Here is a 25,119-nt window from a genome sequence, read left to right as displayed (position 1 = left end):
TGTGTGTGCTTGGTGGCGGCTCGCGATGGCTTGGCTGATTGAATATTCGATGCGCATCCACGCGTACGAATTGGCTTCCGTCGAGCTTCTTGAGTAGTATACCAATGTGCTTGCCTTCAGGTCCCGGGTAGCGACAGTCGAGGAATGCAAGATAGACGTCGAATTCATTCATATCAGCTCGATACGGGATTAGATCCAGTCGAAGTGAGATCCCTTTGTTGGTGCTTGAGTAAGGACGGACCGCCAACGATTCGTCGACGAATGCAATGTCATACGAATCGACGAACTCTTTTGGGCTAGGAGCTAGTAGTCCTGTGTAAGAGGAATATGATTCCTCTTGCTTTCTCCAGGCGAAAAGGGATTGGTCGTCAGACTTTTTCATGATTTCTTCCTGAAGTCGCAGGAAGGCTTTCAGGCCACCTTCTCCGTATAGCATTGGCATGTTGACATCGAAAATCCCAAGCAAACAATAAGCCATATCCTCAGGCCTAGTTGTCACTCTTCCTGCTGCCCAGCTCATCCTTTGCGCTACACTCGCCGAACTGGGGTCGCATGTACGCATGATTTCCAGGCTTATTCCTGTTCTCGTGGATAGGAAATGCATGTCGTTTTCCTTGGTGAATAACAGGTTCCAGTCCTTAGAGTAAAAGTTGACGTCTGCTGGTGCGATGAACTCCTGCAATGTCCAACCCCGATGCAGCCAGCGGCATTTCGGAAAATCGTCAATTTGGTAAGCGTCCACATCATCAAGGTAAACATAACATCGGCGAGCTCTCCTGTACCATGGATACATTGAGTTGATCGCTTCCGTCAACTCTGACGAGCTGTCCTTTCTTATACAGCAAGTATCGATCCATATGTACTCAAAGGCATGCCGAGCGGCCATGGATGCGAAGCCTTGAATCTTATGGAAACCTGCCTTATTGCGAACGTCTGGAGTGGGCTTGGCCATCTCTTCGAAAGACACTTCCTCCTTGCCCCATGTATGGGACAAGATAGCATAGTCTGGTACATCGCTATCGTTGAATTCTTGCAATTCTAAAGTGGCAATGTAAATCAAGCGCATGGTCAGGCGTATCCACGGAAGTGAGATAATAAGTGACTCAGTGGGATAGGGTATTGACGTCGGTAAAATCGAGTGCAGGGCTAAAGTCGCAAGATGGTGTAAAGAAATGTAGCCAAGCACAACACGCAGGCCAATCAACTGGGCCATTGCAGTTATGATTTTACCCGTCGCGACTCCGATTGTCTATTGCTTCCTTCAATCGCGTCAGACGGCTGTCGATCCACGATTTCTGCCATGCCTCGACCTTTCCACCCATTATCGTGCAGTTGGCTGGCTCAAGCAATATCATCCCGCGAGCCACTGTGGCTCCTTTCTTTAAAAGTATCTTCTCCCCGATATTCATTGTACCAATACCGATTTTCTCAATGCGCTGCAGCTCAAGACCATAGATCTTCTGCCCCTTGCAGTCCTGTAAGACCAGGCGATGTGTCGAGTTCTTGGGTGTCGTACTTGCACCATTTGCGCCTCTGGCCGCTCCAGGCGCACTTGAGAGAGCCTGCGTCGCCGCGGTGCTGTAGCCGACCTCGTCGTCCTCTTCGCCGCCTGTGGGCAGGCGGATCATTTCGCGGCCACGAGTCTGCTCTCCGCGCGCAATGGCCTCGAGCTCTTCGACCTGCTCCCACTTGCTCTTGGAGAGATTCTCGATGTCCAACACTTGCACTAGAACGTCCCTGCCAAGTTTGGTTTCCGCGACCTCCATGTTGGAGAGGTTTGGCGGGAGCGCGGGTGCGTTCGCGTCGAGCACAGAGCCATTCGTGATGTCTAGGATCATCAGGCGTGCCTTGGCTGTCGCGATGAGCGCCTGCAAGGGCGGCATGGGACTGCGGTTGGGCAGCACGCCTTGCACCCACTCGATGGTTGGCGTGGGCAAACCTTGGCGCTGGAGGCCGGAGCGAATTTGGACGGCTAGATCCATCGTAGTTCAGACTAGGTAGGAAAAAGCATGTGCTACTTTCATTCCGTGCAGAAGTGTGTGTCGTAGGTTTTCACATGACGAAGGTACATGTGCATTCACGTACCGAAGAACTAGTGATGTTGAAGTCAAGTTATTTGCAGGCCTGGTTGGCAGGTTACTTCCCTCCCAAAATCTGTAGCGCCCCACGAGCAAGTCAATTGATATCGCTCCTTCCGGTGCTCCACAAACCACCCGGCTCCGACTCTGACGCCGATACACCGAGAGGCTCGCCCGGGAAGTCTACAGCTCATGCATGGATATTTCTAGGAGATATAGGGTTGCTTTTATTGAGACATTGGGTTACGCAGTGATTGCTTTCCGCCTACTAGGGTCACCTGGTGTTGTCCGTCCCAGTACGACTGGTCCGGATTCACCCATCTTTCAGCACCTTGTTTGGCAAGCCCCGTACATTTAAACTTCGGTCAAGCAGTCAGCATCCGCAGAATGTGTTCGGGTTGATCTATAAGACGGGCAAGTGCCATTTCGAGAGGTTGGGAATAGGGTCAGCTCTCTAATCGGACTCCGATACAACACCCCCAAAATCGTTCAAATCGCCAGAGGCATATCATCATGGCAGCTCCTCCTGAAGTCACTATCCACAACCTCAGTGGAACATGGATTATGGTAAATCTACACGCCGGTTTTTTACTACATACCCTTGTCTAACCCAGCTATAGAACAAGAGCCTATCGGATGACATGAACGCGCTGATGGAGCTGCAAGGCGTGCCGTGGCTGGTGCGCAAGGCCGCGTCCATGATGAACGTGACGGCACGGTTGACGCAGACGACAGACGCGTCAACGGGGACCGGTTCCATCACCATCGACACGGTGGCGACGGGCGGCTTCAAGGGCGAGACCAAGACGTACAAGCTTGACGGGTCGGAGCTGCGCAGCGAGAGCAAGTTCGGCGTCACCCACGTGCGTGCCCGCTGGCTCAACCTGTCGGAACGCGACCAGCCGCAGAGCATGAGCGGCGAGGGCCCTATCGACCCCTACCTGGCCGAGGACTGGATCGAGGAGCCCTGCGAGCGCCTCGAGGGAAAGCCCGGGTACGTCCAGGTCTACGTCGTCCAGGAGGGCGGTGAGGGCACTGCTGAGCAGGTCTTTGGATTCTGCATGATCGACGGGCAGAGATACCACGTTCAAAAGACAGTAGCCACCAAAGACAACAAGACAGTGAAGGTGCGGGCTGTGTACGAATGGAAAGGCGAGTAATGGCCCAATGTTTGGATCGGGTGTCGGCTCATAATAACATACTGGACGGGACTTTGCGCATGTTGGTGAAATAGGTATCTAGCACTGAAGTTATTAGGTGCATGCGAATACATGCCTGTTTTTGTCTATCGCGCTGTTGATGTTGAATTAGTAGTTGGTAGCGGCATTGACTCGAAAGCCACAGTGGCTTAAATGCACATGTGTGTAAAGAGGTCCCCTGATGCTAAGATTAGGTGGGTGCTGCTCCATCAGCTCGGTACTTCCTATTAGCTATGTACACCTGAGCTTCAACCGCCTGTGTGTCCCTTGCCTCACCATCCTAACTTCCCATACAGAGCGCCTACATAAACCAATGCCGCAGATCAACTGAATATCACGATTAGCCGTCCGTCCTTCCAACATTAGCTCTGTGTGAAACCTCACTCCCGCCGAAGATGTCTACAATAGCCTCCCCAAGAGAGCCCGCGCGGCGCATGAACTCGTTCCAAAACATCACGACGCCGGACTCGTCGACGCGGCCATCGCTCGACGCCCCACGCTCCGCCACAACGTCGCCGAACCCCAACAACGGCTCGTTTACATCTTCTCCCGTCAGCGGCGCCCGCAGCAGCAGCACCGGTCCTGCCCCCAAACGCAACCGCGCTGCGCTGCGCGAGTACTACAATCTCCAGGAGCGGAAGGCGTCCCAGGGTGCCGCCGCCACCCAGCGTGGAGGTGACGGATCCCCTCGGCGGCCAGCACGAAGCGTCGGAGGTGCCCCCTTCGGAAATGGACGGCGAGAGCTTTGAGGCCGAGGCTTACGTCAAGAAGGCGCTGGTGGAGAGCGGCATGGAGGATCTCTTGAAACTGTACACCAAGACGCTGGGTGAGATCCGCGCGCTGGACGCGGAGAAGAAGGCTCTCGTCTACGACAACTATAGCAAGCTTATCTCGGCAACGGAGACGATACGAAAGGTAGGTCGTACTCCCGACTCACAAAGGTATCGATTTGTTTGGATGTAGCACTAAACGAAGACGTGGGCAGATGAGAACCAATATGGACCCGTTAAACCCAATGGCTTCCACACTTGACCCAGCTATTGCGCAGATCTATTCACAGGCCTATTCGATACGAGAGTCACTGCGTGGTCAGGTCCCGCCTCCCAACCCGACAAAGAACGCCGCCGAAGAGGCGAGGCAAAAGAAAATACGCACCAAACAATTAGCTCTAGAGGTGCTCGAAACGCCAGATAAGATACGTGCCCTCGTTAACGATGGCCGCTTAGAAGATGCACGGCAAGCTTGGAAAATACCACGTAAGCTTTTGGAATCGTGGAAAGAAAAAGGTTTGGGGGGCAGTGACGTAGAGGCTTGTATTGAGGACGGGGACGCCGCGGTTCGAGGAGAGCCCAGCAGCTTTAATTGGAGGCGAACAGGCGCCGACGATGTTTGAGCTATATCGTCCTCCGCCATCACTGCTTACGAATCCAGGCTTGATATGTCTATGGTCTCAAAGGGGTCCCGGTCCGCCTGGCTCACCAACACCTTTCCCTCGGCACGGGAGCTCTGGGACAGCATCTGCTCCAGTTCGGGCTTCAATACCTGCGTCAAGTATTGGCGTTCCGAATTGCTATGGAACACAGTGACAACTGTCTGGCCCATCTGTGTATAGCGCAGGGCCGAGTGGTGGTCCATCTCACCCGTGACAATTAATTCGGCATCCGTATCCTTAAGTACGCTGGAGCCTGAACCAGCACAGACGGAGACCGTTGAGATGTTCACATCCTTGATGTCTTTTCGGGGGTGGGGCAACGCGACCGACATGTGCTGCTGGTCACCCAGGCCACGTGACAGGTTCTTGAGAATTCTCGTCAGGGGCATCGGGCCCTGCAACTTCATGGTGCGGCCATACCCCAATCCCTGAAGGCTCTCAGAGAGGGGTCGAGAAATGGGCTGAACGACTTTACGCTCAGCTGCCTTCGTCTCGCTGTCGAGTATGATATCGCATAGCCAATCATTCAGTCCACCTCGTGCTGCATCAACAGCAGTATGAGGGCAATAGACAGCTATGCGCGAGGCAATCAACCGGAGCAGGTGCTTTTGCATGGGATCCTGGTTGGATAAAGACTTGAGAGGGCGGAAGATGACAGGGTCTACCTCATGTTAGTCATCAGGAGTTGCGCGTTGGTATTGCATTGTAACTTACGGTAGCTGACGATAATGTTGACCTGCTTCTCAAGAGCTTCATCCACCACAGCTGCAGTGAGGTCATTGGTCAACAAGACAGCACCTCCGCCCTGCTTAGGCTCGGTTCCTTCAGGAAGCAAGGCCTGGTCCAGAAGCACTGCACGTAATTAGTCTACGGCCGGTTTTCTAAGGGGTAGCCAAGCAAGAAACCATCTCAACTTACATCCAGTGTTATCCCATGCCGAATCGGCCAACTCAGGCGGGTACCTGGGATGAATTAGAATATACTATCGAATTTGGTAGCAGAAATTGCTTACAGTGTTTTCATGGCCTTCACTACGGCATCGGTGAAAGCTGGAGACGCCATATTGTTGAATGTTCTGTGTCGTGGTTGAGCACGAAATGAAGTTCTGCAAGCACCGGGGACAGGTACGGCTAATTTGCACGTCCCAATACGTGGAACAATCTGGGAGTAGATGTGACGAGTCAAAACAGATCTCATTGAGACTGGAGAACTTATTACAGCTTGACGGGAATCTCAAACTGCTTTGGGGGTAAGGTGATGGAAAAGCTGTCAGTTGCAGAGCCAGTGACGCCGTACGGGGCATATTGATCGGGGGTCGACCATCCACTTACTGAAGATTGGATAGCTGGAGCTTGAGCCACAGTTGCATTACGCACAACCATTAGCCCGTAGCTTCAGCCACCCGACCGCTAAAATAGAGGAATAGAGGAATAGAGGCAGTCTCCACCCCCACTCTCCCACTGGACTCCCACTGGACTCCCACTGGAGGGGCAATTCCGTCATCACCGAGGTCGCATCAATTAATCCCCCAAAAAGTTCTGGTCGCGCGCGAATCTACGTCTCTCGTCATCGCCTACCTGTATCACGCAGCGCAAAACAGACATGGCCGAATCGACAATAACAGAGGCTTCACTCAAGAGCGCGCTCACCGAGCGCCTGGGGGCGGTCCATGTCGAGGTCACAGATATGTCAGGTGAATATATTATTGTTTTACTTCCCGTCGGCCCTACGCTACGTACCTATCTACTCTATATACCTACATGTATACTAACGCAAGCACGAAAGGTGGCTGTGGCCAATCTTTCACCTCGCTCATCGTCTCGCCCCAGTTCGCCGGCCTCAACTCGCTCAAGCGCCACCGCACCGTCAACGCCGCCCTCAAGACCGAGATCGCTGCCATCCACGCCTGGAGCGCCAAGTGCCAGACGCTCGAGGAGTGGGAGAAGGACAAGGCCAAGAACGGCGACGGCTCCGCCAAGCCGCCGATGAACGGCACGGTGGGTGGGAAGGTCGAAGGCGTCGAGGCTTGAACGCCGTGCCGGTCTTATTCACTACGAAGACAACAAAAGAAAGAAAAAGACAACATTATTTTGTATAAACAGTTGAATCGCCAACGCAAGTTCGACCGAGGCCTGGAGCTCTCACGTTCTGATGTATTCCGCGCAGTAGAAGATACGGATAATAGGGGAATAAGAGAGGCCATGTGAATTAAACGCGTATATTATATATGGAGGAAATACTTAACTGACATGTGCAACTGTCTAGGTTGCTCGTGTCTTAAAGTATCTTGGGCTTCGAAGGCACATAAAGAATGGCACATTAACGCCGGGCTACTGCTACCACAATCTTTGCAAAACACTTCTATTTCCATACAGGGCTGGTCTGGACCTTTCTGCTCGAACTATGTTTTGATAATTCTTAATTGTCAGCACTGATGCCCCTCCAGGAGCGTCTCGTTGTAGTACTGATGTCGGTCAGCATCTTGCCTGTTCAGCCGTGAGGCTTGTTGGTGCAGCCACACAGTAAGCTTGGTCAGTCAACCAGGCCAACTGTTAACAACGAAGGGCGACATGCAACTCGAATGACTACTAGTCATGTACTACAATACGCTCTCCAGTGTATGTACCAGCAAGTCAACATTGTATATTTTGGATATAGAGGTTCTTCCAGAAAGGCCACTTCCAATCCTCCTACTGTGGGCACCGGAAGCGACCTGCTCCTACCATTTGATGCCTCCCTCGTTAATGTCCCTATCCTGGTCTCATTAACCGTTGCCGTTCGAAATATTCTTGCCCTGCAAATCATCGCTACTAATCTTTTGGGCTCTCTTGTCCCACTAGAATAGTCCGAGTAGGTCCTCGCTAGCGTTGGCATTCTTCTTAGCAGCCTCACCCTCAGGATGGCCTAGTTGCTGCGCAGCCGGTGGTGGCTCGCTGCTGCTTCCACCGCCACCTCCGAGATCTAAGCCCGCAAAACCGTTCATGAGATCATTGGATGCACCGCCGCCCATACTACCACCCGTTGCGGACGGCTGTTGAGGTGGAGGGGCATCGAACAGACCCATCATATCCGCCATTCCTCCGCCAGGCGCCGCGCCGCCTGCAGGGCTCATAACGCGAGTTGGAGTACCCGTAGCACTGGCCTGTTCCAAGGACGCAGGAGCGCCGCCATCGAAGTCAATATCGAGGAGGTTTTCGATATTGTTTTGACTTCCGTTGGTTGCTGCGGCTGCTGCAGCCGCCGAGGCAGCGATGGGGTTCTCTGCCAAGTTTTCGCGCTGTTCCTGGATGGCAGCGCGTTGGATGGCTTCGGCTCCATAGCGACCCTTGCCAACGAATGACTCGGGGAGGTTTGTGGTATACCGACGCAAGTGTCGACAGTTCGGCCAGAAGCTGCTCTAGTAACGCTGTTGGTAGACTAGTCATTGTCGTAGTGATAGCCGGCTTTTGCGAGAGTACGATATTCTAAAACGTGTTAGTGACTTGGCACGATGATTTCCGATACGCGCAACTTACCTTGGCAACATCTAAATCGCCTGACAGGAGACGCCAGTAGACATAAGCTCTGTCCCGGATATCCGGGTTGTCGTTCTCTGTGGTCGCCTGCTGGAGAACCTTTTGTACCAGCCCTTGGGTGTTGCTAGGCTTCTTCAAGAACAGCTTCACTACCGCCGTTAGGATCTGAAGTTGAGTCTGCGTGAACTCCTCCATAAACCCATCGACGAAGCTTGCCAAGATGTCATCAGCATTGCTGATTTTCTCAGCGTACTCGCCAACGATCCAGATGAGCGACCCTCTGGCATCGGGTTCATCCAGCTCATCAATATGCTGGCAAAGAGTGGGAATAACACCTTCATAACCAGGGTATTTGCGCAGGATATCCTTGATAACAACAATGACTTCTTGCACAACGTAGTTGACCTTGGTGGCAATAAGATCCAGAAGAGCATTGACGCACTTCTCGCTTGCACCCTCAATCTTGATAGCCACCTGGCCAATGGCTTTGACAGCCCTCCGAACAAAATCCATATCAACTTCTAGCGCATACTCCTTCAGTTCGGCCAGCAGCTGTTCGAAGTTTTTGTCGTTGGCGATTCTAACCATGATCTCCAGCTTCTGAAGTTTGACGTATGGTGGGTCGTTGTATTTGCAGAAGAACACCCTCAGCTCCTTGCTTAGGATGTCCGGCTTGGCTTGCAGCAGCAGATCGATGTTCCTCAAGGCCACGTATTGGACCTCGGGGGCAGAAGCAACCAGAGTCACCAAGGGGGGCGCCATCTTCTTGAGATATTGCCTCACAAGATCAGGGTTAATCATTCTCATGTGAATAAAGACGACCTTGACTGCAGCCAGCACAACACTGGGATTGACGTGCTGGAACTGCGGAGCAACTCTTTCGCAGATGTGCTCCGATTCCTTAACATCTTGCGGAGGGTAGGCAGCGAGTGTCGTGAGAATGGTCACTCTTCCCCATTCGGTACACTCGTTCAGAGCCATGAGCAGCTTCTTCAGTGTAGCGGGCGTGATGATCAGCGCGGAAGTCTCGGGGGCGGTCTCGGTAATCTCGGAGAGGGCTGTCACTGAGTTGGCGACCACCATGGGATTAGGATCCCCAATCAACTCCTGCAGTATTTCGATGAAGCCGTTCTCTATGCACATTGTCGGGTTGAGGTCGAACAGCTTGGCAACACATATTGCTGCCGTTTTCCGCACATAGGGCGACTCGTCGCGTAATGTCTTCCGCAGCGGTTCTTCCATGTAGTCCACCATCTTATCCACACGGATGCAGCCCATGGTCCTAATCGCCAAAGCTCGGATAAGCGGATTCGGATCTTCCGAATCTTGAACGAACGTATTGACGGCCAAAATACATAAATCGGGATGCGATTTCGCGTAATTCCTGGGGTTGACATTAGTGCTGTCCCGATAGGGGGACCCAGAGTCCAGGCCAACTCACATCAGATACAGGTACACCAGCTTCTTCTGGTCCAAATCGCCGGTCGCAATGTTCTTCAGGACATCGGGGAACAGCGCAGACACATCCTTCCCCAGTGTCATGGCCATGATTGTCTTCTGGATCGACTCTTTTCTCTCGTAGGCATACTGCGAAACCAAACCAGCCCGCAGTTCAAAGGTTTCGCCCTTCTTGGGCACGGCGAAAGCGCCGCGAATGCGATTCACAGCCATGGCGCAATTGTGGTTGGAAACGTCGGGTGTAGATGATGTTGTTGTTCTTGTTGTTTTGGAGGGGCTCGGCTTGATTTGGATATGCGGCGGTGACTATGACGACCAGCCCAGTCCGGTCGATTAGATGTGGGGGGATAGGAGCCCGTTCAGGGGCGGTCGTTAATACATTCGTCTTCCTTGTTGCTGGTGGTTGTACGTGTCTTTTGGCGTCTGGAAGAGCAACGCTTGAAGCTGTGCGTCGATGGGCAATGGGGGTGCCTGCGTGCTGCCAAGAGGAATGCGTAGGCAATGTAGGTGTTAGGTACTCGATTGGACACACTCGTCAGTAGTAGGTAGCTGGCATAATAGGCTAGGCTGGCCCGATCTCCGTCTGCTTCTCCTGAATCAATCAATCAATCAAATTGATAGGCACCGGGCACCACCAGCCAGCCAGCTTCATCCAAGTAACCTCTGAAGGGTCTCCCGGCCTAACTCCAAAAGGAAAGTGCAGCCACAGCTCTGTCTGAGGCTGGAAGGCTAGGACACGACAAAGTGGGCCCATCGCCTCTAAAGCTTACATGAAGACAAGCAATTGATTGACAAGCATCAATTAATGTGTTACCTGCAATGTGATCAACTTATCACCAGAAACACCATCTTCAACACGGCTGCAGTTTTATCTGAGGAGCATTGGAAATCCCTACCGTCCAAGGTCGGCATCTTCCCAAGCAAATAATGGTACGATCAAGCCTTACACGGAGCAGTCTTACAGTGATTGATTGACAGTGTCTGGTTAGGCCAACTTCCCCAATCTCAGACGCCTCTTCATAGATGCCAGGTCCGACGACGAAGAACGAGCCGTTTCCCGCAAAGCCGTGAGTTGCCCTGCCATAGTGTAGGACCTTGAATATGTACATTGGCTTATACCCGATTAGTTCTACAATGCTGTACTCTTCATGGGCTCCGTAGCCGTCTTTAGTCTCATAGCTCAGAAAATGAATGCCAGCCGCTAGCTCAAACTCAACATGATAACTCTTACAAAATTAGATATGCCTGCCCAACAGGCAACCGACTTAGTATACACCCAAAACTCGCTGCTGGCGGTTGACAACACTGGGAGCAGCATATTCGACAGCACAAATAGTGACTGCTTCCTAGTCTGACTCACTTTCTGATCCGAGGAAAGCCAAGTCGGCCATTCTCTTCGACACACGGGGCTTTGCCTTTTCCCCCTCGTCCTCCTCGTCCTCTTCTTCGTCATCCTCATCGTCTTTCGATGCCAACTTTGTTGTTGTGGCCTTGGCCTTGCTTCTGGAGGCGCGGCCACCTCGGCCAGTAGATCCCCACATGTCGTTCATTTCTTGTACTGCTTCAAGGTCGGCCATCAGTTCCCTTCGCTCCTTGATCTCTTTAGCTTTAGATTCTGAGAATCTTCCGCTCATGCCAATATCGTTCAGCATCTGCTTCAGATGCCGGATCTTTCCTCGGGTGTCGTCACCGTACTCCTTAAGCTCAAATCCCCAGATTTTACGCACGCCACATTTCACCAGATGGCCCTGTAACTTCTTGATCTCTGCCTCATCTCCTGTTACCTCCTTCGTAGCTTTCGTGGTGGCAGACTTGGATTTGGGCTTAGGGGGCCGCTTTCACCCTTGGATTTGCGCTTCCTCTTGGGCAACGGCTCATCTATGACAGACGACAGTTCGGAGCTGTCATCGTCGACGACAGCCTGATCCTTTACTTCCGTTTGGGTATCGCCATCTTTATCGTCGGTTCCCGTCTTTGTTTCGCTCTCTGGTCCAGGGCTTGTCTCTGCCTCGAACGTTTCAGCTTTCGCCGGCGTGGCTGATTTGTGTTCGCTTTTTTGGAAGTACTACCAGCTTCGCTAACCTCATCCGCGTCATCATCGTCAGAAACTGCAGTCTTCTTCGATTTGCGACGCGATACAGGCTGCTTTAGCTTGTCTTCCTCCTCCGATTTCAAGTAACTTAGCTCAGACTCCGAGTCGGACTTGACTTCAGGTTCGGGCTCCGGCTCCGACTCGGACTCGGTTTCTACCTTCTTTGCCCTCTTGGGAGGTTGTTTCTTCAGCGGCGCAGCTTTCTTGCCCTTCTTGGCCGGTTTCTCCTCCTCTGATTCGTCCAATTCGCTCAGTTCCGACTCGGAATCTGATTTCGTTTGGCTCTTTTTCACTGGTTTCGGAGGCGCTTCTTTCTTGGCTCGTTTAGCTGGTGGGCTGACATCTTCGCTGGATCGCTTTGTGCCGTTCTTCTTGCCATTCTTGGCTGCTGGAGCAGGTTGTGGTTTTGTTGTTTCCTTGTCACTTTCCTGGTACTGTTCCTAAGAAGACGCATTGTGTTAGTCAGGCGGGCCGACCTAATTGGAAATAGAATTGCGTACCACTGCCTCGTGAATAGCATCTTTGCTCAGTGTCTTCCAATCACCTTGCTTGAAGAAATCGGAGTCGAGATCCAGCTTTTCGGCGACGCGTTGTCGGATATAATTGACCGTCAATTCGTCGCGTTGATCGCTAGCAAGCACGGCGCGGACCTCAGCTTTGAGCTCGTCTTGGAGCTTCTTCTCGGATGGCGCCATTGGTGTATAGGAACTTCTTAAAACGGCAGTGGATCTGGAATGGCAATAGTCGCGAAAAGATGAGTATGGACTCAAAATATTACTGCGCAATAAAAGACGCGCTATGGTCCTTGTTGCCGTCGCTTCGAGGGTCACGTTCAACAACGTTGCGTTCAGCCCAGTAGACTTTAATTCTTACGTCCTGAAGTCAAGTCGCGTGGGGAAACGGAGCTTCAGTTGGAAGTGGAGTCGCTTTCTCTCCACATAAAAGAACAGAACCTGTCCGCAAGAGGAAAGAGGCAAATGACGCACAGACCATCGAGCCCACCTCGTAACCTGGATATTTATCAACGACAGTCACATTACAACAGCTTGGCTTTCGTTTCCCCTCGGCCAGCGAGACTTTAGTTCCCTTGAAGCTGATGAAGGCATCCCCGAGGATGTCGACAGCAACGACTGACTATGAGAAGCGTGAATAGAGGTGCTTTGTGTATTTTGCGTCGTCTTTAGAACAATTAACATAGAAAAGCAATATCGAGGAGTTGATCGCTCTGGACTAGCCGGACCTGGAATCCGAGTCAGGTGCGGGCGGCACTACACGGTCTGGAAATATACGGGCGTAGTCTTAATGTGAACAGCCATCTAGTCAGGGACCCTCAAGTTGCGTACAAGAGTCAATTAACTATTGCACCGAGTGAAACGGATGGCTGCAGTTTATTTTGGGGCGCGAAAAGGGTGGTATACGGACACAGCTGTCAATCAGGGTCTTGGGGAGGCTAGTGCCCTGCGCTTTCAGGTGTGTTCGTGCTGATATACCCCATTCTAGAACCCCCTTAGACACAACGGCTCTACTATATTAGGCAGCCGAAAAAAAATCAATCCAGCTTGTTTCTGGCCTAATGGATTGCATAGCCAATAGAATGGCATCCAGCAGTCCGGACCCGACAATCGGACATGGCCTGTATTGATTACATGCCGTAATACTGGGCGGCCATGGCTGAGCTGAAGAATGCGCCAATGAGCGCTAAACCCAGGGCCAAAGTAGGAAAGATCAATAGCGGGTAAATTGGGCACCCCAATTAGGAAAGCGCGCAAGCAGCTGTCCGTACTATATGTACGACGCACAAATAAATCAACACGTCGCCAGTTGCTGGCGATGAGAACCATGGCCAACATCGCTAAAAAGGCCAGGGAGCCCAGGGATGGCCTGGACCGATCTGCAGTTTCCACTGTTCTGTCCACTGAACCTGACACTTCGCGGGTGTGCGCAAGCATGCGTTTACTCGCCAGTGAAACGCCTGTTGTCTGACCTAATAAGGGCGCGAACGATATCCGTCTTTCTGTCTTTCCAGATCTCGAGTCCTTACTTCTTCCTTAATGATATGAAAGACAGACTCCTGTCTTCTACCCTCGTTTGCTGTCTCGTTCATTTTTCTTCGTATATGTCAAGATGATAGCCAGCTCCAAAACCGCTTCCGCATCAGCCGCCGTCTCGTTCCGGCCATAGCCATACTCGCCTTCTTCTTCGTCCTCTACCGATGCAATGTGCATCATGTCGAAGAGTCAGAATGGCTGGCGGGCTATATGAACTTGGAAGCGCCGCTACAGTCGCCAGATACAGCGAAATCCAGCTTCAATTGGGCCAAGGTCAAGCACCAACACCCGCCGCATGGTGAGGCTGAACCATTGCCTAGCACCAAGGGGTTCAAGGCTCTCCCCAGTGTACAGCATTCCTTCAGGCCAGAAACCACCAAAGCCAAGGTGGTTCGGGAAGCCAGGAGGCGTGAGGTCAGAGAGCTCTTCCAGAGAGACTGGCAAGCGTACCGAAAATACGCCTGGAAAAAGGACGCGTTGAAGCCGATGACCGGCTCTTACCAAGACCAATTCTCTGGCTGGGCGGCCACGCTGGTTGACTCCCTCGATAGCCTATGGATCCTAGGGCTTCGCGAGGAGTTCAACGAGGCCGTTGCTGCTGTCGCCGAAATCGACTTTGGAAAGTCCAGCTCGCCCCGTGTCAACACCTTCGAGACCAACATTCGTTATCTGGGTGGGCTCCTCGCTGCTTACGACCTGAGCAAACGCGAAATATTGCTCGTCAAAGCGAAAGAGCTCGGCGATTTGCTCTACGGCGCCTTCAACACAATCAACCACATGCCGGTCGATTTTATTGATTTTGCCCGTGCCAAGACCGGAGACGAGCTGTTCGTCGAGAGCTCCGTCGTTTCAGCCTCCCCTGGAACCCTGTCACTCGAGATGACGCGTCTGTCGCAGATCACCGGCGATTCAAAGTACTACAACGCTATGTCCAAGGTAATGGATGTCTTTTACCGCCAACAAAATGAGACCCAACTGCCTGGGTTATGGCCCATGATGGTGTCCATGAGCGCGCAGGACGTGTCCACTGGAGGTCAATTCACTCTGGCGGGATGCGCCGACTCTCTGTATGAGTACCTGCCTAAGATGCACGGTCTTATTCAAGGCGCAGAGCCCAAGTACAAGACTATGTCAGAAAAGTTCATGGATGCCGCCGACAAGTACATGTTCTTCCGACCGATGGTACCCGGAGAGGAAGATATCCTTGTATCCGGTGCCGTGAATGTCGATGCAGACGGCCATTGGGTTCTGGACCCTGAGACGGAGCATCTCGCCTGCTACCTGGGTGGCACCATGGCGCTCGGAGGACGCCTGCTGAACAGGCCCAATGATATCGAGATCGGGGCCAAGCTGACGAACGGGTGTATTTACGCATACAAGTCGATGCCTGCGGGCGTTGGACCCGAGCGACACAACATGATAGCCTGCAAATCTCGGAAAGATTGCCCTTGGGATGAAAAGGTGTGGGTCGAGGAGAGGAAGAAACGCCCGGAATGGAAAGAGCATCTGCCCAAGGGGTTCACCACGGCCAAGGATCCTAGATATATCTTGCGGCCTGAAGCCATCGAAAGCGTCTTTCTGCTCTATCGAATTACCGGTCGCGCAGAGTATCAGGAAGCCGCTTGGAACATGTTTCAGGGTGTGAGGAATGCCACGGGCGCAACACTTGCAAGTGCGTCCGTTCGCGACGTTACGAAGCCCGTCGACCCCTTGGAGAACGAAGACTACATGGAGGTATGTCACACATCCCAGCCCTTTGAGTAAATGGTACTGATTCAATCCACAGAGCTTCTGGCTGGCCGAGACATTGAAATACTTCTATCTCGCATTCTCGCCCCCTGATCTGATCAGTCTGGATGATTACGTTTTCAACACTGAAGCACACCCATTCCTCAGGCCCAAATGAGGGGAGAATTTAAATCACTGACATAGAAAATGCTTATTGACATACATCTTTATTCATTAACTATCAATGGTTGTGGTGTAAGGTATCTATTAGGTGTCGGTTCAAGCGCCGAAAGCCTTGTCGAAGTCGGTCAGAGTGAACCTGTAGTGCACCTTGTTGTTCTTGACTCTCTCAATCGCCTCAGCGCACCCCTTCTCGGAGATAGGGATTGTCTCGACCATGGGGTCGAGCTTCTTCTCGGCAGCCAACTTCAGCATAGCCAAACACTCAGGGCGGGAGCCAATGTGGCTGGCGCCGATGCTGGAGCCATTGGCCATGAACTGCTGTGGCTTAAGGTTGGGGATCGCCTCATCTGGGAGGCCGACCTGGTGGAATTGGCAGTTCACCTTCAAGATGGACAGGTAGCTGTCAAGGTCGAATGTGTGCGTCATGTCCGCAGTGTTCAGGACGAAGTCGAACTTGAACGCCAGAGGCTTGGCCCAGTCCTTGTCGCCGCTGTTGACGAAGTGCTTGGCACCCAGCTTCAATGCGTCATCCTTCTTGTTGGGCGAGTGGGAGATAACGGTGACCTCAGCACCAAGCGCATTAGCCCACATAACACCGAAGTGTCCTAAACCACCAAGGCCGACAATGGCGATTTGCTTTCCAGGGCCGACCCCGTATCGGACGAGAGGCGAGTAGGTCGTCAAACCAGCGCACAGCATGGGAGCGGCGAGATGAGATGGGATAGCATCGGGAATGGGGAAGACGAAGTACTCGTGGGCGCGGATGTGTGACGAGAAACCTCCTTGGGAGACAGTCTCATTTGGGTCAACATCCTTGGGGTACGGGGCGCCATAGGTATCTAATGGAGAATATGAGCCGATACATTTCCAAGATTGACGAGTGCAGATGGGATCACTTACCAACCATGTGGGGGCAGTAGTTCTCGTTGTCGCTCTTGCATTGCGGGCACTTGAGACAAGACCAAACCTGAGCGCCAACACCGACGCGGTCGCCCTCTTTTACATCCTTGACGCTTTTGCCCACCTTGATTGCCTTGCCGACGACCTCGTGGCCTACGCAGATCGGAGTGTGAGCCTCGCCCCAACCGCCGGTGACAGTGTGAACATCGGAGCCGCAGACACCGCAGCACTCGATCTTGATGTCGATGTCATTATCACCGAAGGCCTTGGGCTTGAACTGTGCGCATCATTGTCGGTAAGTCTCTCTCATTGGTGGTCTCCCCCGCATCCGTGGGATCGCGCGGCGCTGGTGGAGGGGAAACGTACAGTCTGCTTCTTGAACTCTTTGTATTTGCCGATCTCGTTGATCATGAATCCTTCGAACTCCTCAGGGTACGGCATCTTGAAAGAGGGGTGCTTTGGGTAGTATCCGGTGAGATTGCGTTTTCTGTGTGAAGGAAGAAGAGATTGGTATATTGGTAGTATTGTATGAGATTACAGTTGCAATTGGAATAGCCTCAGTCAGAGTTGCACGTCAGTTCTGCGACAGGAGCAACCACATGACTATATACGCATCTGGGAGTGAGGTTTTATGACGACATGGCTCATTCACCAACTGCTGCTGCTGCATGTGTGTCGCGGACTTTGCTCCGCATGTACAGCAGTCAAGAAGCGTTAGCTAGTGCACTTGGTGACGTCTGTATGCCCAAACGCCCTAGGGGGCGGCGGCTATGGGTTGAAATGTGAGAAGAAGCCATTCGATGGCATTTTCGAGATGACGATTAGACGTTGTGGCAGCTCGGTTGTTGCTCCGCGATGCCACTAACCACATAAGTTTCACAGGGGCGCTCCAACTAATGCCACCCTGGCACGTTATTGGCCTCCTTCATGACTTTCTGTGTCCCCTTTTCCCCATCCAAACTTAGGCCTCTCTCTCCCGCATGACCCGCACGGCTATCTACGATCTCAATCTTGTGTGGCATCGGCCAGCCAGGAACAGAATGTCCGCACCATGAATGAGCCGCAGATTTCGGAATCATCGGTGTTGGAGCGCAGCACTTGTCGTCCCACCTTTCGCCGCCACGTCCTTTGGCGGTCGGTCCTTTTCAGGTGAATGGATGGGAGACTGGACTTACTAGATATCTCTTGGCTGTACCAATATGCAGTGCTATCGATTTTTCAATCCTCATTCACACATTCTCTCCTATATATCTCAATCCCAAGGTAGAACATCAGTCAGCGACAACGGCTGTGCTGACGTCATTGATAGATACTTGGTCTCGACTCTTACACCCTTCAAAGATCTCTAGGCTTACTCTCCACGCATCAACAACATGCAAGCGACATAACCGGGTTTTCCGCAGCGAATCGAGTATGCAGCAGCACTTGAAGACTTCAACAGCACATATTCGTGTCTTGGAGACGCTCGCCCAGAAATCCGGCTCCGATAATGGATTTTGATTGATAAAATACATGTATCTTTTACTACAAGCTCTTCTTAATCAAAGCAACAATCTCATCCTCGTTCATATCCTTGATGCCCAGAAGGTCATTGTCGTTCTTCGCAAAGTGCGCCCCGTAGCCCTCGCCGTACACGGCCGCCGTGATGAACTTCATGGCCCACTTGTCCGGGGTTGCATTCGCCTTGAGGTCCGCCCAGGCGCTGTTGAGCTCCTCGTCTACAGAAGGTTGGTGCTCCTTGAAGTCGTCGCCCGTGGCCCGCTTCGCGTAGCGCGCCAGGTCGCGCGCCGACAGGGCCGCGTTCTGCACGTAGACAGCGCGGTTCTGCGTCTCGTCTGGGTGCTTGAGGACGCCCACGACGGCCTTGCCGACGCTCGGCAGGGTGGTGGTGCTGAAGATGCGGTCGCCGCCGTCCCAGAGGTTAATCTCGCGCGCCTTGAGGTCGAGCAGCCAGCTGGCCTGGACGCCCCAGTCGAGAAAGGGGCCGCACAGGACGAGGGTGTACGTCATGTCACCGCTTCCGGCGTTGGACGCCTCGCGCTTGAGGGCGTCCTGCACGGCGACCTTGTGCCCGTAGACGGGTAGTTTGGACGTCTTCGGGTGCACCGTGTCGGACCCGAAGTCCGAGGGGATGAAGCGCTTCACGCCAGCCTTGCTCGCGGCCTCGACGAGGAGCAGCTGCTTCTCGAGGGCCATCGAGGCCAGCGTGGAGACGACGGCGTCCTGGCCCTTCAGGGCAGCGATGAGGGAGTCGAGGGAGTCATAGTCCACCGGGGCCACCTCAACCGAGTTCGGGAACTTGTGGTTGCTGCTTTGGCGCGTCAGGACTTTGACTTGGAAGCCGGCGGCCAGGAGCTGGTCCAGGATGGCGGGGCCTAAGTTGCCGGTGGCCTGTACCGGGAGGGTTAGCTGGCGTGCATTGTTACTCCATTGTAGAAAGTCAACTTACACCGGCCAAGGCGACTTTGGTGATGCTGCTCATTTTGTTGAAAATTTGGATGGAAAGACACGAAGATATTTGCGTGCAGACACTGACTTGTGAGAGGGAAAGGGTGATGATGTGTGAGTCAATGAATGTTTTGATGCGTTCAGCATACACTACTTATACCCATGGATGGTCGACAATTGGAAGGCGCTCTTAATAATCGGCAATACCTCGTTTCTTTAAACAGGAGTGGCCTTTCGGGCTCTGGTGTTATTGTGAAGCCAATTAGTAAAAAGGAGGTTCGTATTCTCCGTGGTGGACAATGGGCCATGTGGGAGAGTTGGGCCAAAGGGGTTGATTCAGCCTTCACTGCCGCCACCCTCTGTAAGCCATCCCACATGAACCGAGAGGTTCCTCAGACTTTCCAAAGTCCCATCCTACCGGCATCCCGCTCTATCCCACCGGCAGCCAAGTCTTATCCCGCCGGCCTCCATCCCATCGGCAGCAGGCCCTGAAATGCAGCGCATTACTAAGTCAATGCTGAATGAAGTCTCTGGACGCTTCATTAACCTGCTGATTTTCTTGATTGGCAAGCGTAGAATCAAGGAATCACGTAGTAGAATTCCCTGTATTGCATGCTTTAGCAAAAATGCCTGGATGGGCTTTCAGGGGAGCCGAGGGCGGAGGACGACGGGGTGTTGGTCTGAGTCAAGTATACTTTGTCACCAGAAACACTCCTCGTTCTGCCCATTTCATCGCTCAAGGTGTAAGATCCTCTCGACATCTTACAGGTTTCTCCGAATTCGTATCGCAAGCGCGTCAGCCATGTCGTGTCATCGCCGCCCCTAGCAAATCAGCAAAGTTGCCCGAAGGCATGGCACAAATCTTCCTGTCCGAGATTCGCCATGTAAATTGCAGCGCAATAGCCAGAGTCGAGTCGCGAGAAATTCGCAATGCGCCATTGGATGCAAGCCAAGCGTGGCTACTCAGCCCGCTCACTGTGACTGGGCTTATGATGAGCGCTGTGGTTGTGTCTTCATATGCGCACCTAGGCAAGCCCGCGGAGATGGAGGACGTGGCAGGAAACTTATAAAGCTCGGCCCGGGCACAGCCTCGGAAGCCTCTTCCATCGTCACCCACACAAAGGCTACCATAGATGGACCTCTATTCCACGATACGTTACATTTGTTTGCGACCGATTATGCGCAATATCTGTGGAGTTGGAAGTCGGCTATCGCTACGAAGGATGGCGTCTCATGCAGGACAGCCATTTGTCGCGTTCGAGTACGTACACACAGAAATCCATCGTCGCGGCTACTAGAACTCGAAAGCTCGTGTTATACGCTTGGATTTGTCATATCGTATTGGGTATCATCTAGAAAAGAATAAGGCTACTAAAACGGCTTGTGGGATAAGTAGCATGTATATACAGCTCATCAAAACCATCATGAAGACCGGCTACTAAGGTGATCTCTCGGGCTGACCGGGCTCGTGGGGCTCGGGGGAAGCCGAATCCGGGGCTGCGCGGCATCTCCCCAAACGTCCCGTCACTCCGCTCGCTGAGCCGGAACTGCGATGACTTGTTCCTCGTGTGGCCCTTGGCTGCCGGTGCACTTATGTTCGCTGCGCCGGCGGCCGTGTATGATGTGGAGGGCGGAGACGGTGACGGTTTCCTGCTGAGGCTGCGTGTCATTCCTGATGACCGTTTGTTTTTTGAGTTGTTGTTGTTGTTGTTGTTGTTGTTGGTATGTCTGTTGTTCCCTCCGTACGATTGAGGTGGCACCGTGAGACCGTTCGGCCACCTTTCCTTACTAAAGGCCTCCCAGTCCGCCGACGTGCGCCCGACGAAGATGGATGAGGTCCATCGAGAATCGCGACGGGAAGGGCGGGACTCGGATCGACTTTGCGTGTCCTGTCGCGAAAGTGTACGGGTCGATTTTCTGCCTCCTGCCATCACGTCGGATATGCGAGACACCCAGCTCCACCTCGCCGTGTTTCTCGCCGACGCTGCGTCTAGCTCGGCCGGATTGCCTCTAGTCCCCAGGGGAGGCGTGCCGTCGACTTCCACGATCGTCTGCAACACAGGCCCACCGTCTCCAGCCTCCGCGTCGTCGCGCTGCTTCTCGTAGACGCGACGCTCTGATTTCCGTCTCAGTAGAAACCCCCAAGAGCCGGCTTTCTCTCCGCAGCGCGCCCAAACACCGACGCCGATGGGCGTCAGGTGTTGATCGCTTTCGGGGTGATGGTGCCGGCGGCGCTCCCGGGAGTAGCGATACAAAACGAACACGGCAATAACGACGGCGGCGAGCGCGGTGAAGGTGGCTGCCAACACGATGGCGGCCTTGCTTCCTTGCTGTTGGGTTCCATTCGGGCTCGGATTGCTGAAGGGCGAGCCGCCCCCGATGCACCCACCGCCGGGGCCGCTGGAGCACGGCGATTGCGACGTCGCGGACGTGTCGTACCCAGATGTGGATCTGGGTTGGGTGGTGGGTGCTGGTGAGTTGGTGGCCTGCGACGACACTATTGGTGGAGAGGATCGTGTCTCTGAAGGGGCCGGGACCAATGTTGTGAACCTCATGGATGTGCCAGTCGGACTAGCCGTCGGTACACTTGTGGGCGTTGGCAAAGTACGATCGCCGACGAGTAAGAGTCCTGGGGTCAAGGGGTGCGTTTGTAATATACTCAGATCCGAGTCTCGCCAGCGGATCTGGATGGCTGGCGCAACTGTGACCTGAGTGCCGGCCTCTGTGGCGGTAGCAAAGCCCCAGACGCCGCCTCGGAAGTCCGTCGTATCGGTTGTGCATGTGTGGTCCCTGGAATGGTAAGCAGGATGGCAACAACAAGGTCGGGGTAAACTCATTGCTCACGTAGGCACACAGTAGGCTACCGTCTCGCCCGAAGTCACAGGAGCGAAGCCCTCTTGGGTCCTCGTCTTGGTGACGCCGCAGTTTGGTCCGACGAAGAAGCCACTCGGACATATGGCGGGCGAGTAGAAGCGTATGCCCTGAGCCGCGATGTTGTCCTTCCACGACGGAGGGTCACAGGAGGATGGGCCTCCGGTCGGGAATGGCGGGAATTGTGAGGGGGCCCGGGTGGTCGTCAGCAGCCATGATTGTGAGCACGATGGGGTAAAGACGGTGGTCAGAGCCGCGGCGATCGGAACGGTCAGTGAATTGGACATGTTGGCTCTACAGATAGACACGAGTAATGGTGATTGTGAGTATCCATGAAGGCTGACTGGTGTTCTCCTTGCTTGCTTCCGTGCTCTTCCTCAACCACGATCAATCAGCCCCAAGATCAGTTGGGTACAGTCAGACCGCCCCTAAGCAGGTTGGTGCAAGGGATACGAGGAAGGAGGGGTGAAGAGAGAGAGAGCGACGAGAAGGCCTCTCACTCACAAGCAACTTTGCGCAAGGTGGTACCGATATATTTTAAGCTTCTTTTCACCAGAGAGGTGGACATGGTTTGAGATCCTCGCGGGAAGCTGCCGATCGGGTGCCCAAACTCCGGGGAGAGGAACGGCGACCAAAAGTACGCTGACAAGACGATGAAGATGTAACCTCTTATTGAGACCAGTTTCCTCTTTTTCTCTCTGCCTCTCTCCCCATTCCCCACCTCCCCGTTTCTTCCATCGGGCTCCTCCTTCTTAAAATTGTCGAGGCTCCGGCGACCTGTTCCAGAGCGCTGCACAGTGAGAAGGCACCACCACCGATTCGTTGGTGTTGTTGGCTGTTGGTTGTTTGCGGTAGAAAGACCCCTGTCGTCGATCATACTAGGACGGATGTGAAACCGCTCCTCTGGCGGATCCTTGGCTGACCACCCACCTAGCCACTGCCCACCCCCTCTTCAGCTCCTCGGCGCCGATGGTGTGGGCCGGCACGTCTTTCATGGTTCTTGGAGCCTCGCAGCTGGTTTGCCGGCTGAAATGGGTAAAGAGGAGGCAGGGTTCTGGCAGGGAAGCAGGGAAGCAGGGAAGCAGGGCAGCAGCGGCAACCTGAGACGTGCTACCCGGCCAAGAGGATGTGATGGTGTCGTTGCTGAGGCGTGCGGCTCTGCGAAGCTAGAAGCTGCATGCATGCAATGCATGGACTAGGCAGATACCACCCGGCCGGAGCTAGGCCCTCTTTGCGGCACCCATTCCAGGCTTGTCAAACGTTTGCTTATCTGCCCGTCCAGTACCCGTCCACTCAGAGCCAGCACGTTTGCCGTGCCATGCATTGATGTCATTTGGGGCTGTGTAGCTTCCTGACATCCATCATGAGGAGGAACTTGTCGGGATTGGTGGAAGGAGAGATGGATTATCGCTGTTGTCCGTGGCCCGCCCGGCCGGTCAGGGGATTGCTTCTCATGCGGCTAAAGGTTTCTTGTGTTTCTCGGCCAAGTAGATTGACCTTCAAGTATGAGCAGGCCCATCAATCATTTGACAACTCGGTTTGTTTTCTGACCTGCCAGGTGATGAAGGTATTGCGTCGCCGCGATCCCATCGTGACCCCGTCCGGCGGGGACCTTCTTCTCCACGATCGAGCGACCGCTACTTCGTCACACTCCATATCTCGGACTTCATCTGATGTTTCTGTTACAGCTCAAGGACAGGAGGTGTTTCCGGGCTGCGCTAGGACGGCGGCAGCTACCAGTTGGCGCTACCCATGATCTCGGTAGTACATACTATTGCTATGAGGCTTTTTCTTTTCATTCCGGGTTGATTTCTTGGCCCTCTGTTCGCCAACGTGCGTGCATCGGGCGGCTTTGAGATCCTCCCAAGAAAGATGAGGTGAAAACGTTGCGCCCGAACGGACGGGTTGCCAAGTTCGCTCTAGCAAACACATCACCCGCCGTGTAGCAACTACCGACTATTCCTATTCACCCGCTGATCTAATAAGATTTCCGATCAAACGGGACCATGACACCGGACGAGAAAAGTTCCGATGCCTTGAGTGGCATTCATTGTAGAGATCAAAAGGCCGACAAACTTATGTATGTATTTACGTCCTGCCCTTTGCTGTTTTGCTTCTTTGCTTGGTGGAGTCAGTCAACCACGATTCCACCATTAGCGCTTCGTAATATGATCAACTGATCGGACACCGGCAACCTTGAGGGTAGCATCCGTCGCGAGAAGAATGGTAAGTAAAGCAACCCGGTAAAATCTCCGATGACCTATCACGGCCACGACCTTGGTCTAGGCACTCTAAGGATCATTCGAGAAGATGCAGCTCTGTGCATACTTGAAACCAAAAGCCATCGTGGAGTTCAGCACTTGTCTTGACCTCTTGACTAGTGCCCGTTTGACCAGCCACTTGCAGGCGGGCTAGTGAATAGCTGCACTCTGGAGGAAATATATCTGGCCTCGAGACGTTAGGCAGGTCCATCAAAATCAGCCCTTGCATACCTTTCTTTCTTCTTGCGGCATAAACACACCTTACTAAAGTCAATGACGCTGTCAACGTCGGGCAGTTTAGAACCAACTAGAGGTTTCGTTCTTAACATGCAAGCGTGTCTGGCTTGTGGTGTCAGTCACTGCCACCTGTAACACCAATTCTGTGTTGGCGTTTTCTCTGCTTCGTTTCGATGCTAGCGAGAGTGCGGTCCACACTTGCAGATATATGTTCCGTTCCTCCTATACTGCCTTATAGTACATTGGACAGTATACTACTAGTATACCCGATGGAGCGCCGACTCGACTTCGAATCCGAAAACCCGAGTTACTCTGAGTTCCCCTGCACTATACAATGTCTCCCTGTCGACCTGGTTTGTTGGTAACAAGCCCTTTTGTGCCGCGAAATGCGCCAATGCCCAGTTTTGATACGACTGTGATATGGTCATCACGAAGTATATTACTCAACGTATAAGGTTGTGATATGACAACCTCTCACCCCTTACGGGTCCTGGCATAGAGAATTTACAAAAAAATCAAATATAACATCCTCTCGGTAATGGAATCGGCAAATCAAACCTCCCAGCAGCTCCATGGCCTCGGCAGTTCTCGCAGCTTCATGATCCCAACACCGATGATTCCTCAGATAAAACACAAGATAAAAGTAACGTCGACAACAATGTCGCTGTT

General features: G+C 53.2%; 12 protein-coding genes across 12 annotated transcripts; 5 read left to right on the top strand and 7 right to left on the bottom strand.

The window, feature by feature from the left end:
- Positions 1-1,226: 1,226 nt before the first annotated feature.
- PG998_002298 (mediated genome instability Rmi1) lies at positions 1,227-1,982 on the bottom strand (the record flags this gene model as incomplete). The annotated part of the gene is made up of 1 exon (XM_066869116.1): positions 1,227-1,982. The coding sequence occupies one exon, from the start codon at positions 1,980-1,982 to the stop codon at positions 1,227-1,229; it is 756 nt and encodes a 251-aa protein (XP_066737531.1).
- Positions 1,983-2,591: 609 nt separating this feature from the next.
- Positions 2,592-3,238, top strand: PG998_002297 (uncharacterized protein; the record flags this gene model as incomplete). Its single annotated transcript, XM_066869115.1, has 2 exons — positions 2,592-2,645; positions 2,699-3,238. 2 exons carry the CDS (start codon positions 2,592-2,594, stop codon positions 3,236-3,238), a joined length of 594 nt encoding a protein of 197 aa, XP_066737530.1.
- Positions 3,239-3,672: 434 nt separating this feature from the next.
- PG998_002296 (Vacuolar protein sorting-associated protein 51-like protein) lies at positions 3,673-4,670 on the top strand (the record flags this gene model as incomplete). The annotated part of the gene is made up of 3 exons (XM_066869114.1): positions 3,673-3,893; positions 3,946-4,192; positions 4,263-4,670. The coding sequence occupies 3 exons, from the start codon at positions 3,673-3,675 to the stop codon at positions 4,668-4,670; spliced, it is 876 nt and encodes a 291-aa protein (XP_066737529.1).
- A 26-nt stretch (positions 4,671-4,696) lies between these two features.
- PG998_002295 (ngg1p interacting factor 3 protein) lies at positions 4,697-5,771 on the bottom strand (the record flags this gene model as incomplete). Its single annotated transcript, XM_066869113.1, has 4 exons — positions 4,697-5,370; positions 5,424-5,561; positions 5,628-5,671; positions 5,722-5,771. The coding sequence occupies 4 exons, from the start codon at positions 5,769-5,771 to the stop codon at positions 4,697-4,699; spliced, it is 906 nt and encodes a 301-aa protein (XP_066737528.1).
- Positions 5,772-6,311: 540 nt separating this feature from the next.
- PG998_002294 (uncharacterized protein) lies at positions 6,312-6,739 on the top strand (the record flags this gene model as incomplete). Its single annotated transcript, XM_066869112.1, has 2 exons — positions 6,312-6,402; positions 6,495-6,739. The coding sequence occupies 2 exons, from the start codon at positions 6,312-6,314 to the stop codon at positions 6,737-6,739; spliced, it is 336 nt and encodes a 111-aa protein (XP_066737527.1).
- An 806-nt stretch (positions 6,740-7,545) lies between these two features.
- On the bottom strand, positions 7,546-9,895 carry PG998_002293 (uncharacterized protein; the record flags this gene model as incomplete). Its single annotated transcript, XM_066869111.1, has 3 exons — positions 7,546-8,049; positions 8,225-9,608; positions 9,666-9,895. The coding sequence occupies 3 exons, from the start codon at positions 9,893-9,895 to the stop codon at positions 7,546-7,548; spliced, it is 2,118 nt and encodes a 705-aa protein (XP_066737526.1).
- A 1,133-nt stretch (positions 9,896-11,028) lies between these two features.
- On the bottom strand, positions 11,029-12,469 carry PG998_002292 (uncharacterized protein; the record flags this gene model as incomplete). The annotated part of the gene is made up of 4 exons (XM_066869110.1): positions 11,029-11,459; positions 11,525-11,686; positions 11,749-12,214; positions 12,275-12,469. The coding sequence occupies 4 exons, from the start codon at positions 12,467-12,469 to the stop codon at positions 11,029-11,031; spliced, it is 1,254 nt and encodes a 417-aa protein (XP_066737525.1).
- Positions 12,470-13,613: 1,144 nt separating this feature from the next.
- Positions 13,614-15,728, top strand: PG998_002291 (Endoplasmic reticulum mannosyl-oligosaccharide 1-2-alpha-mannosidase; the record flags this gene model as incomplete). The annotated part of the gene is made up of 3 exons (XM_066869109.1): positions 13,614-13,709; positions 13,910-15,556; positions 15,609-15,728. 3 exons carry the CDS (start codon positions 13,614-13,616, stop codon positions 15,726-15,728), a joined length of 1,863 nt encoding a protein of 620 aa, XP_066737524.1.
- Positions 15,729-15,829: 101 nt separating this feature from the next.
- Positions 15,830-17,074, bottom strand: PG998_002290 (alcohol dehydrogenase (NADP+); the record flags this gene model as incomplete). Its single annotated transcript, XM_066869108.1, has 3 exons — positions 15,830-16,572; positions 16,634-16,910; positions 17,000-17,074. The coding sequence occupies 3 exons, from the start codon at positions 17,072-17,074 to the stop codon at positions 15,830-15,832; spliced, it is 1,095 nt and encodes a 364-aa protein (XP_066737523.1).
- Positions 17,075-18,157: 1,083 nt separating this feature from the next.
- Positions 18,158-19,115, bottom strand: PG998_002289 (uncharacterized protein; the record flags this gene model as incomplete). The annotated part of the gene is made up of 2 exons (XM_066869107.1): positions 18,158-19,024; positions 19,083-19,115. The coding sequence occupies 2 exons, from the start codon at positions 19,113-19,115 to the stop codon at positions 18,158-18,160; spliced, it is 900 nt and encodes a 299-aa protein (XP_066737522.1).
- Positions 19,116-19,707: 592 nt separating this feature from the next.
- PG998_002288 (uncharacterized protein) lies at positions 19,708-20,151 on the top strand (the record flags this gene model as incomplete). Its single annotated transcript, XM_066869106.1, has 1 exon — positions 19,708-20,151. The coding sequence occupies one exon, from the start codon at positions 19,708-19,710 to the stop codon at positions 20,149-20,151; it is 444 nt and encodes a 147-aa protein (XP_066737521.1).
- A 454-nt stretch (positions 20,152-20,605) lies between these two features.
- PG998_002287 (uncharacterized protein) lies at positions 20,606-22,239 on the bottom strand (the record flags this gene model as incomplete). The annotated part of the gene is made up of 3 exons (XM_066869105.1): positions 20,606-20,753; positions 20,828-21,871; positions 21,926-22,239. The coding sequence occupies 3 exons, from the start codon at positions 22,237-22,239 to the stop codon at positions 20,606-20,608; spliced, it is 1,506 nt and encodes a 501-aa protein (XP_066737520.1).
- Positions 22,240-25,119: the final 2,880 nt, after the last annotated feature.

Source organism: Apiospora kogelbergensis (assembly GCF_038363985.1).
Source record: "Apiospora kogelbergensis strain CBS 113332 chromosome Unknown utg000001l_segment0_segment0, whole genome shotgun sequence".
NCBI lineage: Eukaryota > Fungi > Ascomycota > Sordariomycetes > Amphisphaeriales > Apiosporaceae > Apiospora > Apiospora kogelbergensis.
Note: the sequence above shows the minus strand (reverse complement) of the source record. Positions and strands in the feature narration are given on the sequence as shown.